Here is a 15,054-nt window from a genome sequence, read left to right on the forward strand (position 1 = left end):
GAGCCTGCTTCGGATTCTGTGTCTCCCTCTGTCTCTCTGCCACTCCCCTGCTCACCCTCTGGCTGTTTCTTTGTCAAAAATAAAATAAACATTAAAAAAATTTTTTTAAATCTACAATTCAGTAGTTGGGCATATTGCATTATTCATTTTTTTTTCTCTGTGGTAAAACATAGATAACACCATTTGTCGTTTTAACCATTTTTAATGTACATTTCAGTGCCATTAATTGCATTTCCAGTTTTGTGAAACCATTACCACTATCTATTCCCAAAACCTTTTCATCACACCAGACAGAAACTCTGTAACATTGTGTAATAACTCCCCGTTTCTCCCTTGCCTCAGCCCTTGATAACCTCTGATCTACTTTCTGTCTCTCTGAATTTGCCTATTCGAGCTATTTCATGCAAGTGGAGTCATGCAATATTTGTTCTTTTGTATCTAATTTATTTTACTTAGAAAAATGTTTTCAAGATTCTATATTCAGTTTTTATCCTTCCTTTTTTAGATAGCATATCAAAACATTTCCCCATGTCAATACATAGCTTTCATTATGTTTAATGGCTATAAATCCAGAATGATGTTTTGGGGTATGATATTCTTTAGTTACATTACTTGGGTTCTCTAGGTTCAAGTGGTAGAAGCCCAATTCAAGTTACTTACGTGGGGAAGAATTGATTGGCTTGTGGAACAGGGAAGTCTGTGGGGTCATAATCTGGTTTTAAGCAGGATCCAGGGATGGTATTGGGACACTGTCTCTTTCCCAGGCTCTTGGCCCTGTCCTCCTTTCTGTGGCTTCATTCTCAAGAAGCCGCTCCTTGTATCTCTGATGGCCCCCAGCAGCTCCAGACTTGCATCCTCCTGCCAGCTAGCAATTCCAGCAAAAGGAATGTGTCCCTTTGCCAGTATTTCCAGCAAGAGTCCTAGGAGTGATTCTTGTTCGATCACATGCCTAATCTTAGCGTTTGGAGGTGGGATTGTAGGATCTTGCCCAAACCATATGAAGTAAATGACGAAGAGATGGTTCCTAAAGAGGTGGTCTCTCTATCTCACTGATGTATCTTGCTGGTTACTCTAAGTTCATCTGATTCATCACAGTTCACACAAATATCAGTGGGCTGAATGAGCACCAGCACCCTGTCGTTATAGAGACTGACAATGTTTTTATAATACTTGAAGTCAAGGGTCATCAACCTCTTTAGCCCCATTTGTCTCTAGCAGAATTAAATGCCTGTGAGCCCCATGGGAGCCTCCTCTGCAAGCCCAGAACCAAAGAGCAAAGGGTAGCAAAGTGAAATGCCATGACTAGTTGTTAGTTGTCTGCATCTCCCTTTGAAGTATCATGCTTTAAGTTACCTAATCCTGATATGTATTGCTTGTACTTTTCTGTAAGGCACAGTGCTTTTCCAGTATCACACTTGGTTATAGGACTGACTGCTCTTTTTCTGGTTCTAAAGGCACAACGACTCTGTAAACGTTGTGGTCAGGCATGGAGAGCTGCAACACTTGAAGGCTGGAAACTCTATCATGACCCTAATGTTAATGGAGGTATTTTAGTAGATTTTATTCTGAGAATTTAATCTCTGGGTATGTATTTAGCTCTAAATGCCAATCTTTGTGAAGCACAGCTTTTGTTTTTAGAAATTGTTGAAATAAGGAGTTCTATATTTTATACTATAAATTTTATTTCTTTTACTGTTTTATAGGAACAGAATTAGAACCTGTGGAAGGGAATCCATATAGAGTGATTTGGAAAATAAGTTGTTGGAGAATGGCAGAAGATGTAAGATATTTACTGATACTCATTTTTACTCTAATTAATTGAAGGCCTGCTGAAGGTGCTTTGAAACATTCAGAGTAGTGTAAGACTAAAGTTTCTGTTTTCAAAAAACTTCTGATCAAATTGAAGAATAGGGATGGTCAGGCTTAACTACTAATCAAACACTGATAAAAGATGAAAATATGAAAGAGGTACCAAATGAGTTCAGAGAATAAACATTTGGGCTAACCTGGCCTCCCAGGAGAGAGAACTGAATTGCACTTTAAAAAATTACTAGGATTTTGAGTTGTTGGGTGTGAAAAAAAGAGGAAGGAATTCTAGGTAGGATGTATAGGTTGGACAACTCAAGGGAGGTAGGTCTACCAGGTTGGAACAGAAGGCTCACAAAAGAATTACAGTCAGTCCTATTATGACATCACGTGACTTGTGCATTCCTAAAAACTCACTACAGGATGCAAAATCATGCAAAAAAATCCACAGGGCTTTTGGGGAAAATGGAGTTGAGAGCACAATACTAAAAAATTCTCAGTGATACATAAAAGGGTAAAAACTCAATAAAGCACTATTAAACAGGAAATACAGAAATGCTACAATAACTACAGCATTTTACCTTGAAAAAGCACTGAAGTTTACTTGTGGAATTGAGGGTCAGAGGGTTGCAGCTTGTGAGTTACTGTGAAGTATAGAAGGAGGTCAGCTGAAATCAATCAAACTGAAAATTGTCACACTCAATATGGATGGGTTTAGCTTATAACACATGTAATGAAGTTGAGGTAGTAAGTAGATGTTTGAGGTATCTCAGTTTTGTTTCGTATTTCTAGGTGACATCATTCAACCAGGTGTAGTTTTCTGCATTCACCTAGTATTACTTTCGGATGAAATTGTATGTTATCGGAAATTTGCATCATGTTTAAATAGTTCCTTAATAGATCAGTTGCATTGGAACCAATTCACAGTTTCAAAACAAACATTGTAACAGGACTAATGAGAAAGGTGATTGAAAAGGGTAAATTAAGAACAGGCATTGGTGGTCCTCAAGTGTTGCTCTAAAGAATGAGTATATCACAGATAGCAGTGAACCATCAAAACCTCAAGGCACATGACAACAGTGTTTTCAGATTAGCATGACAGTGAAAAATAGGCTTAAAAATTGAATGGACTAGAGATGTCTGGCTGGCTCAGTCGGTGCAGCATGTGACTCTTCATCTTGGGTCATGGGTTTGAGCCCCCACGTTGAGTGTAGAGATTAACAAAAAAAGTAAAAAAAAAAAAAAAAAAAATTAAAAAAAAATGGAATGGACTAAAGGCTGAGAAACTAGTTAGGAGCCTGTTAGAATTATTCAGACCCTAAGTAATAAGGGCCTGTCCTAGAATAATATTGATAATAGAAAGGAAGAGAGCAAGAATGGTCAAGAGGGTGATTGGAAACAAAGGCAGAGGACTCAGAAATACAGTGATAGTCTCTGAGGTCACTGGATAATAAGAAGACTGGAAATGCCATCAATAGAACGTGGTAGTGAAATGGGCTAATTGTTGAATATAATTAATTCTACTTAGGAATTAGATGCAAACTGGTGCACGACAGGTTCCATCCAGGTGCCTTGCTTGATGTTCTCAGAGAAGGATCAGGTGGTGTTAGGTATTTAGAAACTTCTTAGGGGAAAATGCCTACACCGGTTCTGTCTGAAATAAAATTTGACAGTGATACATAATCAAAGCATCCGCTACAGTTGGGTCTGCTTTCATCCTGTATTTGAAATTTAGATGGTTGATTTTTCCTGAAGTTTTCAGCACTGACTGTATCATCGAATTAAAGGATCCTTCCCCTTTTTTGCCTCACTAGATTTTTCACTAAAGTTTACAACTGTCAAGTGAATAAGTTGAGTTTAGAAGACATTGTAAAATTTCAGATTATGAAAAAAACTGACAAGCTGAGGAAAACTGTAGTTCAAATTTATATTCTGTATTTCAGGAGCTTTTTAATAGATACGAGAGAGCAATTTATGCAGCTTTAAGTGGGAATCTCAAGCAGGTATGTAGTCTGTTTTAATTCTTTTTTCCCTGTGGAACAAAATCAGATATATAAAATATTCTAATCATATAGAATAAATTTTATAAGCTTTTTTTTTTAAATTTCTATCCAAGTTAGCATGTAGTGCAGTAATGATTTCAGGTAAATTTTATAAGTTTAAGTTACTTTGTAAGAAGTAGCAGTGATAGCGATAATCGTGAAATGGGATAGTGACTTGAGCTGCGTAATTTCATGTATCCTGTACACCAAGTGATGTTTTAATACATAGAATCAGATTGTAATTTCTGAGAATTGTAAATTTAGTTACAACACACTTTTTTTGCAATACACATTTATTGCTGAGTTCTAGTGCCCATAGCTTTATACAGAAGTGTGCCCCTAAGGCACAGGAACTGTTTGGATTGTCTTACGTGTGTGGGCTTCTTGCAGACCCCGCCATCCCCTGCACTTTATAGTTATTTGAGGGATGTTATAATAATTAGTTGAAACACCATCTTACATCAACATGGAAAATTGATGCTATTGTGAATTCAGTAGGAAAAAGTCTCAGTACTTCAAACTTTTTAGGGGCACCAGGCTGGCTCAGTCAGCAGAGCATGCGACTCTTGATCTCAGGGTTGTGAGTTTGAGCCCCACGTTGGGTGTGGAACCTACTTTGAAAAAAAAAAGTTAATAGTTCAAGCTTTTTGGAAGATGTGGGGGGGGGGGTAAAGGATTATTTGGTATGGTATGTTATAATCCACAGTGTTTTATGTTATTCTAACTAATGACTTTATAGTCCATATCAATGGAAGTAACTTTTTCCCTTTTTTTTTTTCGTTGACTGTGTGTATGTTTCTGGTTTGGAATGGGGGAAAAGCTGCTTCCTGTCTGTGACACCTGGGAAGACACAGTGTGGGCCTACTTTCGGGTGATGGTGGACAGTTTGGTAGAACAGGAAATCCGGACATCAGTACTGACTCTGGATGAAACTGAAGAACTCCCTAGGGAATATTTGGAAGTAAAGTGAGTTTATTGGTTTGTTTTTTGTCCTGGTAATTTGTAATATGCTCTGTAAAGTTTTATTTTGTAGCCCTTGTTCATATTATTAATACTGTCTTATCCCTTTCTTGTACTTTCTTTTTAAAGTTGGACCTTAGAAAAGGTATTTGAAGAACTTCAAGCTACTGATAAAAAGGTAAATATTGGTAGGAACATTTTAGGATAATTGGAATAGGAAACACTGAATGTTATGTTGGTGTGCACTGTAGCTGAAAGGCAAAAAAATTTATGAAACTGTTATATTCTCTTCTTTTCTTTACCTCTTATCCAAATGAGAGACATTCTTGAAAAGGAAGAGACTTAATTGCATATTTAAATAATGTTTCATTTCTGTCTCTTTGGTTTAGGATTGGTTTTATCTAAAAATAAGAGTACGGAGGGGCTCCTGGGTGGCTCAGTTAATTAAGCATCCAACTTCGGCTCAGGTCATGATCTGGCGGTTTGTGAGTTCGAGCCCCATGTTGAGCTCTATGCTGACAACTCAGAGCCTGGAGCCTGCTTCAGATTCTGTGTCTCCCTGTCTGTCTCTACTCCTCCCCCGCTCACACTCTATCTTTCTGTCTCAAAAATAAAAATAAGCATTAAAAATAAGGGTATGCATGTAAGCTAATTTATCCCTTTCTTTTTGAAAAGTAAAAATATTAATGGGAAATTAACAAGACTTTTCCTAGATCTTAAAATAATCTAATATTTTTAAGTATTATTCGCCTAACAAATTGTAAATAACTGAAGTATGTAACAAAATAATCCAAAAATATAAATAAGACCTATATAATAACTTCTTCCCAACCCCTTTATGGTTATTCTCATTCCCCAGAGATGATAAATATATAGCTCTGTATTCTTCCGTATCCTTCTCCATACCATTACAAATATGTGTAAATAATGTATATAGTTCAAGATAGGATTTTGATTTTTGTTGTTGTTTGCATCATACTACATACATTACAACTTGGTGGGGGGAGAGTTGTTTTGTCTTGTTTTTTCGTTTAATGATACTTTATCCAAGTTAGTGGATATAGATTTAATGTAACCTAACTTATTCTTTTTAAGCATTCCTCTTTTGATGGTATTTAGGTTGTTTCTTAGCACTGCAGTGAACATTCTTTCATTCTAAAGTTGCTGTTAAGCTTATATACATATATGCTTATCTACCAAGCCTGTTATAGGATAAGTGTCCTGAAAGCAGGGTTGCTGAGTTAAAGGGTAGATGTATAATTACCTGATTGTAGCACTTCATTCATGTTCCTGTAAATAATTTATTAGTGTGGTCATTTCCCTGAATTCTCACCAGTCCCAAATGTCACACTTCTAATTTTTTTTGCTAATCTAACAGGTTAGGTGGGAAATAGGAGCTCACTATTCTACTCTTATTTCCCTTCCTGTTCGTAAGGCTGAGCAAGTTTTCCTATGTTTATTGACCATTTGTGAATTTCCTGTTCAAATCTTTTACCTGTTGTTTTGTTGAGTTTTATTTTTTCCTTATTACTTTACTTTGTATAGTAAAGAAATTAGTTTGTTCTGTCAAGTATTCATTACCAGTCTGTTATTTTGGAGATTCCAGCTAATGAAAAATAAAGGAATAAATATAAATATTAGAAAGGGGGAATGTTTACATATGATAAAAGTATAAATCTAGAAACTCAAGGTTCAATAAGTTGTTAGGATTAATAAAAGAATTAATAAGAATAAGAGAATGTTGGGGGCTTCTGGGTGGCTCAGTTTGTTGGGCATCCGACTTCAGCTCAGGTCATGATCTCACGGTTCGTGAGTTCGAGCCCCGCGTCTGGCTCTGTGCTGACCACTCAGAGCCTGGAGCCTGCTTCAGATTCTGTGTCTCCCTCTCTCTCCGCCCCTCCCCTGCTCACACTCTGTCTCTCTCTTTCAAAAATAAATAAACACTAAAAAATTTTTTTAATTAAAAAAAAAAAAGAATAAGAGAATTTTTTAAGTATCTAAGTTCCAGACAAAGTTATCCCCCCCAAAAATCATAGCCTGTCTGTACTTCCTACAACTAATTAGAAAAGTCCCGTTTAAATTATTGACCGAAACTATAAGACACATAGGAATAAAATTAACTGGGGGTGTGAGGACCTTGGTAAAGAAACTATAGAATCTTATGGGAAGACTTGAATAGATATACCATGTTCCTGGATGAGAAGATTTGATGTAAATATTAGCTATTCAGAAATTAACATAGAAACTTCATACTTTCGGAAATTTTTCTGAACAGAAAAATTTACAAGTAAAATAAGTGAGAATGGCAAAAAAAATTGGAAAAAAACAGTATTATGCAGTGCTTGTCTTACTCGATAATAAAGCAGCATAAAGATACAAGAAAATAATATGCAGTTAGTATGGAATGAATAGATCAGTGAAGCACAGAAGTCCATATGACATCCAAGTACGTATTAGAACTTAGTGACAGTGGTGATCTTTTCATTTCAAAGGAAGAGAAATGGTTTATATACATACATGGTGTGGGCATAATTGGCTTTCCATCTGGATGAAAACAAAGCTAAATCACTACCTCATGCCATGTTTTAAAACCAATTCAGGTGGAGCAAAGATTTGAATGTAAAAAAGAATAAATGTGGGGCACCTGGGTGTCTCAGTCAGTTGAGTGTCAGACTTTGGCTGAGGTCATGATCTCACAGTTCATGAGTTCGAGCCGCACGTCAGGCTCTGTGCTGACAGCTCAGAGCCTGGAGCCTACTTCGGATTCTGTGTCTCCCTCTCTCTGCCCCTCTGCCACTCGTGCTCCGTCTCCCTCTTAAAAATAAACATTAAAAAACAATAGTAATAAATGCTGAAAGAAAATTCAGATAATGAAATAAAAATTAAAATATATTCAACAAAAAAGAAATAAACTCTACTTCTAAACACTCTAACAGCAGGTTACTTGGTTTTTCTACTCTATCTAATCACTATTTTGGTGATTTCTGTTAAGCTTGGTGCCATGTGCAGAAGAGAATACCCAAGGAATGCCTGCAGGAACTGCTGCTCAGGTTCAAAGGACTCGTAGGGTTTGTTTTGCTTAGGTTCCATGTGCCCTCCCTTTCTGGCTCACCGTGGAGTGCCAAGAAAAACAGTAGTAAAATATAAAAAGTAAAACTTTAATAATATTCATAGAGATTAAACCGTTTTGTCATAGTTCCCTGCTTTCTTCTTTTTTTTTTTTTTTTTTGATGTTAATTTTTGAGAAAGAGAGGGAGCACGAGCGAGCTAGGGAAGGGCAGAAAATATCCTTCTCATATTTTGTTTTGATCTCCTGAGACCCTTCATTAAAACTTTTTCTTTGTATATATTGTTTCAAAATTGACATTTTAGTTTGCCAGTGAATAATACTATAGAATGACCACTAGAAGATTTATGGAAAATGTAAACATTTTTTCAGAGAGTTCTGGAAGAGAATCAAGAACATTACCATATAGTTCAAAAATTCCTTATCCTGGGAGACATTGATGGTAAGATACTATACTTTTCATTTTAGTTGGTACGAATTCTTTTTTTCTTACGGCAATTTTGTAAAAAGTCAACAAAACAATGCATGACTCACCACATCTTTTAATCTTTATATTGAATGCAAGTATTGTTAAAAATGGAGTTTGAAAAAAAAAATGGAGTTTGAATTTAATCCAGGATCTGTTTTATATGTCGCATATTAACAATGAGGTAGTGATTTAATAGCACTGTAGGAATGCAGTAAATGTCTTTGATAATGTTTATTTCTCCTTTTGATTTTTATCCCTATTGTTGAATCTTTGCTTTGATGGCTTGTAGGTTTGATGGGTGAATTTAACAAATGGCTTTCCAAAAGCAGAAACAATCTACCTGGACACCTCCTCCGCTTCATGACTCACCTCATTTTGTTTTTTCGCACACTGGGACTACAGACCAAAGTAAATAAAAAAGAACAATTTACTCTTCTTTGCAAGGCTGATGCTATATGCCTCTCATCAGGAAAACACACTTATTTTTTTGTTGTTGTTTTCTAGAAATGGTGGTATGGGTGCAAAAGTGTTCTGTATAGTCTCTTATGGTCACTTGGTGATAACCCACTGCGGGTAACCATTTAGGGCTCTAGTCTGTGAATGTAGAATGCTGATGGTTATGTGGTTTTTGATAAATTCAAGAACTTTATCCCCATCAGCACCCAACTCTAAATCAGTCAACTAAGCTAACTGAACCAGACTCATTTTTGTGTGAGATTTAAAATTTTTGTTTTCTTTTTCTTTTTGTTACTTTTTTCTTAAATGATGATAACATTTTGGTCAGAGTACATGTAGAAGGCAGATGGTACAACAGTTGAAAGCTTGGGCTTTGGAGTAAGAATCCTGGGTTCACATCCTCACTCGGCAGCTTCTAGCTGTGTAATTCTGGGTAAATAAAACCTCGCTCGTTCCTTAGTTTAGAAATTCTTAATTCCCTCCTTGGTAAATTGTGAACAATAATAGTAACCGCCTACAAAAAGCTATGGTAAGGTTAAATCAGGCAATACATGAACTTTGCTAAGCGCTTAGCCTAGCGTATAGTGATTGCTCAGTGGTAAATATTAAAGTCATTAAATCATTTGATAGAATTTTTATTAGATATATTGCTGGTACACATAAACATAAACAGTTGTGTTTATAATTGGGTTGTATACTTTTTTTTCTATCAAGGAAGAAGTCTCCATTGAAGTTTTAAAGGCGTACATCCAGGTAAACTTTGAGAATCCACAATTTGATTTTTTTTCCCCACCATTTTGATGAAAACAAAAATCAGAACAGTAGTGTATTAATGCTCAGTGGCAGGAGAGCCATCAGAATCCATAAGAGATCTTTTAATTATTATAAGTACATTTTATTTGGAATTTTAAATTATCCTGTTTAGCAGCACAAATCCATGTCTATATGAATCTCTCATAAATATGTTTGAAATTTTGAAGTGAACTTTTTAAAAAGCACTGTTGATTCCAGAACCTGTTTTATTATTAACATCCTTTGATTTTTTTTGTCTTTTAGCTTTTAATAAATGAGAAACATACAAATCTGATTGCATTTTATACTTGTCACTTGCCTCAAGACCTAGCTATTGCCCAGTATGCATTATTTTTGGAAGGTGTTACAGAATTTGAGCAGCGCCACCATTGCCTGGAGCTGGCTAAGGAAGCAGGTAAAAATGGTTGAGAACTTTATCTGTTGGGCTTTGTAGGCAAGTTACCATTTTGGCATCAGTAACATTTATCTTTCCAGGTTTAAATTTTATTGCTTTTGAGAGAAAAAAAAATAAAAATTTTCATGGAATTCTGTTTTAGGAATAAAATGACAACTCGTGTAAAATATCCTCATTTTGGCGTTTTCTTTTGTAACGTCTTTCGTATTTTATGTGTTACATTTTTAAGGAAATTTTATCCCAGTTTACCAAATCATTGTGACCATGTGAATGATTAGTTCTTATTTTTGTCTCTTAAAAAAAATCCCTTAGATTTGGATATTGCGGCTATAACAAAGACTGTAGTTGAGAATACCCGAAAGAAAGATAATGGTGAATTCAGTCATCATGACGTGGCCCCAGCCCTAGATACTGGCACTACAGAGGTAATATGACTGGCAAGGGAGGTGTGTGTGTAACTCTGAATAATCCCTCATGTTGCTTTTTGGTCCACTTCCAACTTAGAATATTCTGGCGTCTTTTCTTTTTTTAAGAATTTTTCTTTGTCAGCCAAAGCCTTTTAAATTATAAAAGCTGGCAGCAAAATGAAGGTCTTATGTAAGGGATTAAAATTACTTACAGTAGTATTGTGTTAAAGGAAGCTTCTTTATTATTATTTTTTAATGTTTATTTTTTGAGAGACAGAGACAGAGTGCAAGTGGGGGAGGGGAGAGAGAGAGGGAGACACAGAATCCGAAGCAGGCTCCAGGCTCTGAGCTGTCAGCACAGAGCCTGACGCGGGGCTTGAACGCATGAACGGTGAGATCATGACCTGTGACCTTAGCCAGAGTGGGATGAGCCGACTGAGCCACCCAGGTGCCCCGGGAAGCTTCTTTAACAGAAAAAAGTGAGCTTTGGGTTTTTGCTCTTCAGACTATTCTAGATACTTGATCAATCACTAACTCTTCAGTAGTTTACTTATCCTATTTTCAGACAGGACGCCTGGGTGTCTCTGTTGGTTAAGCATCTGACTCTTGATTTTGGCTCATGTCATGATCTCATGGTTTGTGGGATTGAGCCCCAAGTTGGGCTCGGTGCTGCTATTGCAGAGTCTGCTTAGGATTCTCTCTCTCTCCCTTTCTTTCTGCCCTTCTCTTGCTCTCTCTTTCTCTCTCTCAAAATAAACATCTTTTTTAAAAGGGTTTTGTTTTGTTTTGTTTTTAATTTTTTTTTAATGTTTATTTTTGAGACAGAGAGAGACAGAGCATGAACGGGGGAGGGTCAGAGAGAGAGGGAGACACAGAATCTGAAGCAGGCTCCAGGCTCTGAGCTGTCAGCACAGAGCCTGACGCGGGCTCGAACCCATGGACCGTGAGATCATGACCTGAGCCGAAGTCGGATGCCCAACTGACCGAGCTACCCAGGCGCCCCTGTTTTGTTTTTTTAAAGAAAGTTTTATCTAGGAAAGAAAAATGTTTTAGAATAACAGTTAAGTAATGACCTGGTTAAGTTGGTGGGACACAGAATATTTAATTCCAGATTCACACTCCAATAAGTTTTTTTGTAATTTAATAGAGAGCTATTAAATGTGAAAAGAAACTAAGGAAAGGTAGATTCTTTCATAATTCTGTATAACTTGGGGGAAAATCATGTTTACTAGAAGTGCAGATGTAAGTTAATTCTACTAATTTGCAAAATATCTTAGAAAAATACCAAAATTGATGTCTTTTTTCCAATTAAATAAATAGGAGGACCGCTTAAAAATTGACGTAATTGACTGGTTGGTATTTGACCCAGCACAGAGGGCAGAAGCGCTAAAACAAGGCAATGCGATAATGAGAAAATTCTTGGGTATGCTTTATTTTAATACTTTTTAAAGTTTTTGTTTGAATCCATATATTGCTAAATTTAGTTTTAACTGGTTTTCTAATCCTTCCAATGGGCAGGGGAGGACAGATGACAAAACAGCCCTTCTTGTATATCAAATCTGATGTTATGAAACAAAACATATAACAATGGATTTTCATTGTCTAATCAATTTTTCATATAATCTCAAGGCTTTGAAAAATATAATTGCTTTAAGACACAAAAGTGGATAAAAGCAACTGCATTTAATGTATCCTTTTGTGACTGTCACATTGGAATAAGGAAAATCCTGGTCATTAGGTAGAAAGATCCCCCACACCTTTAATAGAAGTACATTGGGACTGGAGATGCTTATAGCTGACTGTAAAAGTTGCAAACCAATGATTTGGCTCCTTTATAAACGATTATACAGAAATTCACATGTGTACCATCTTTTTCACAGCATCAAAAAAGCATGAAGCTGCAAAAGAGGTATTTTTGAAAATTCCTCAGGATTCGATAGCAGAAATCTATAATCAGTGGGAGGAACAAGGAATGGACAGTCCACTTCCTGCTGAAGATGATAATGCTATCAGAGAACATTTATGCATTAGAGCTTATTTGGTGAGATTGTAAATCACAAATGTGCCTATCTTCCTGATGACTTTTCTGATTCACTCTCAGACTTTGAACTGTTTTTCAGAAGTGGTGACTGACTTATTATCTTATTTTTCTTGTGACTGTGGTACTGACTGATCCACAGGAACATTGAAATCGTGATCTGGCCTTCATTGCCTTAAGTATCTAATCAATGCCAACCAACCAAGAACATCTCATGCAGTAGTGTGTGTGATGTCTGAAACTTAGTTTTCTTAAGATTCTTTGAATGCTTATATCAACTTTAATATTTCTTTTTCTCTTTCTCTTTTTTGGCAAAAACAGAAAAGCGAAATATTCTAGAGTCTTTATAACTAAAATAACAACATACTCATTTAAAATTCATTCAACAAATAACAAAGTAATTACATTGGGCTAAGTTCTAGAGCTACATCTGTGGATAGCAGTCTATCCTTGCCTTCTAGAAGCTAATGGGCTAGTCAAGAAGACAGACAAGTAAACATACGTACATCACAGAATGGTAGAGGTCAAGATATGTGTATGACCAGGTGCTGAGATAGGAGTAGGTGCCAGAAAACACAATATATGCATACCTTGCTGGTGTTTACCACTTGACAAAATATTTATTCACAATGATTTTTTTGTGTGCAAAAAATAAATATTGAACAGTTCTGTTTCTTGATGCTGCAAAGTTATTTCTAAGAACTAGATTGTAAATATTGTGTTGAACATATGGAAAACCTGTGGGTTTTTTTGTATTTTTCTATTTTGCATCTTAGGAAGCCCATGAAACCTTTAATGAGTGGTTTAAGCATATGAATTCAGCTCCACAAAAACCTACATTGATACATCAAGCAACTTTTACTGAGAAAGTGGCTCATGAACACAAAGAAAAGAAATATGAAGTAAGTTGAATATAGATAAGATGTATCTATTGCATCTTAAAAATACAGGTCATATGTTTCACATTTTTTAAAACAATTTAATTCCAGTATAGTCAACATACAGTGTTCTGTTAGTTTCAGGTGTACAATATAGAAATTCAGTACTTTCATATATCCCCCTGTGCTCATCACAAGTGCGCTCCTTAATCCTCATCACCTACTTACCCCTTTCCCCCCACCCCATTCCCCTCTGGTAACCATCAGTATGTTCTCTGTAAGAGGTTAAGAGTGTCTCTTGGCTTGTCTCTCTTTTTTTTCTTTACTTGTTTTGTTTCTTAAATCCCACATATAAGTGAAATCATATGGTATTTGTCTTTCTCTGACTTACTTCACTTAGTGTTACACTCTCTAGCTCCATCCCTGTCGTTGCAAATGGCAAGATTTCATTCTTTTTTATGGTTGAGTAATTTTCCATCATACACACACATACACACACACACACACACACATTCACATCACATCTTTATTCATCTATCAATGGACATTTGTGCTGCTTCCATAATTTGGCTATTGTAAATAATGCTACTGTAAACATAGGGATACTGCATGTATCTCTTTGAATTAGTGTTTTTTTATTTTTTGGGTAAATATCCAGTGGTGTGATTTTTGAGGAACCTTCATACCGTTTTCCACAGTGGTTGCCCCAGTTTGCTTACCCACCAACAGTGCACAAGGGTTCCTTTTTCTCTACATCCTCGCCAACACTTGTTGTTTCTAGTGTTTTTTAGTTTAGCCATTCTCACAGGTGTGAGGTGATATCTCATTGGAGTTAAGTTTTGATTTGTATTTCCCCGATAAGGAGTGATGTTGACCATCTTTTCATGTGTCTGTTGGCCATCAGGATGTCTTCTTTGGAGAAATGTCTGTTCATTTCTTCTGCCCGTTTTTTAATTGGATTATTTATTTCAAGGATATTATTTGTATATATATTCTTTAATATATTTTGGATACTAGCCCTTTATCAGATGTGTCATTTGCAAATATCTGCTCCCATTCAGTGGGTTGCCTTTTAATTTTGTTGATTGTTTCCTTCACTGTGCAGAAGCTTTTTATTTATTTGTTTGTTTATATTTTTTATTTTGTCGTCTTTTTTCTTTTCTTTTTTTTTAATTTAAATTTTTTAAAAATTTACATCCAAATTAGTTAGCATATAGTGCAACAATGATTTCAGTAGGTTCCTTAATGCCCTTTACCCATTTAGCCCATCCCCCCTCCCACAATCCCTCCAGTAACCCTCTGTTCTCCATATTTAAGAGTCTCTTATGTTTTGTCCCCCTCCCTGTTTTTATACTATTTTTGCTTCCCTCCCCTTATGGTCATCTGTTTTGTCTCTGATATTTGTCTTTCTCTGACTAATTTCACTTAGCATAATACCCTCCAGTTCCATCCACGTAGTTGCAAATGGCAAGATTTCATTCTTTTTGATTGCCGAGTAATACTCCATTGTGTGTGTGTGTGTGTGTGTGTGTGTGTGTGTGTGTGTGTATACATACATACACACACATATATATATATATACATACATACATATATATATGCACACACACACACACGTATACATACATACATATACCACATCTTCTTTATCCATTAATCCATCGATAGACATTTGGGCTCTTTCCATACTTCGGCTATTGTTGATAGTGCTGCTATAAACATGA

General features: G+C 36.0%; 1 protein-coding gene across 2 annotated transcripts in view; it reads left to right on the top strand.

Annotated features, from left to right (window-relative positions):
• NUP107 (nucleoporin 107) overlaps nucleotides 1-15,054 on the top strand; it is a 43,691-nt gene that overhangs the window by 23,071 nt on the left and 5,566 nt on the right. For both annotated transcript variants that reach the window (XM_047065975.1, XM_047065976.1), the window contains 13 exons: nucleotides 1,455-1,545; nucleotides 1,704-1,780; nucleotides 3,750-3,809; nucleotides 4,669-4,814; nucleotides 4,938-4,986; nucleotides 8,248-8,317; nucleotides 8,634-8,752; nucleotides 9,515-9,553; nucleotides 9,857-10,007; nucleotides 10,320-10,432; nucleotides 11,735-11,837; nucleotides 12,295-12,455; nucleotides 13,229-13,354. In XM_047065975.1, the coding sequence (XP_046921931.1) occupies nucleotides 1,455-1,545; nucleotides 1,704-1,780; nucleotides 3,750-3,809; nucleotides 4,669-4,814; nucleotides 4,938-4,986; nucleotides 8,248-8,317; nucleotides 8,634-8,752; nucleotides 9,515-9,553; nucleotides 9,857-10,007; nucleotides 10,320-10,432; nucleotides 11,735-11,837; nucleotides 12,295-12,455; nucleotides 13,229-13,354 (1,305 nt within the window). The remainder of the gene's footprint in view (nucleotides 1-1,454; nucleotides 1,546-1,703; nucleotides 1,781-3,749; nucleotides 3,810-4,668; nucleotides 4,815-4,937; nucleotides 4,987-8,247; nucleotides 8,318-8,633; nucleotides 8,753-9,514; nucleotides 9,554-9,856; nucleotides 10,008-10,319; nucleotides 10,433-11,734; nucleotides 11,838-12,294; nucleotides 12,456-13,228; nucleotides 13,355-15,054) is intronic.

The sequence above is a fragment of the Lynx rufus genome, unplaced genomic scaffold, assembly GCF_022079265.1.
Source record: "Lynx rufus isolate CCGP_SWC_20201006 ecotype Redwood Valley unplaced genomic scaffold, mLynRuf1.p SCAF_7, whole genome shotgun sequence".
Lineage (NCBI taxonomy): Eukaryota > Metazoa > Chordata > Mammalia > Carnivora > Felidae > Lynx > Lynx rufus.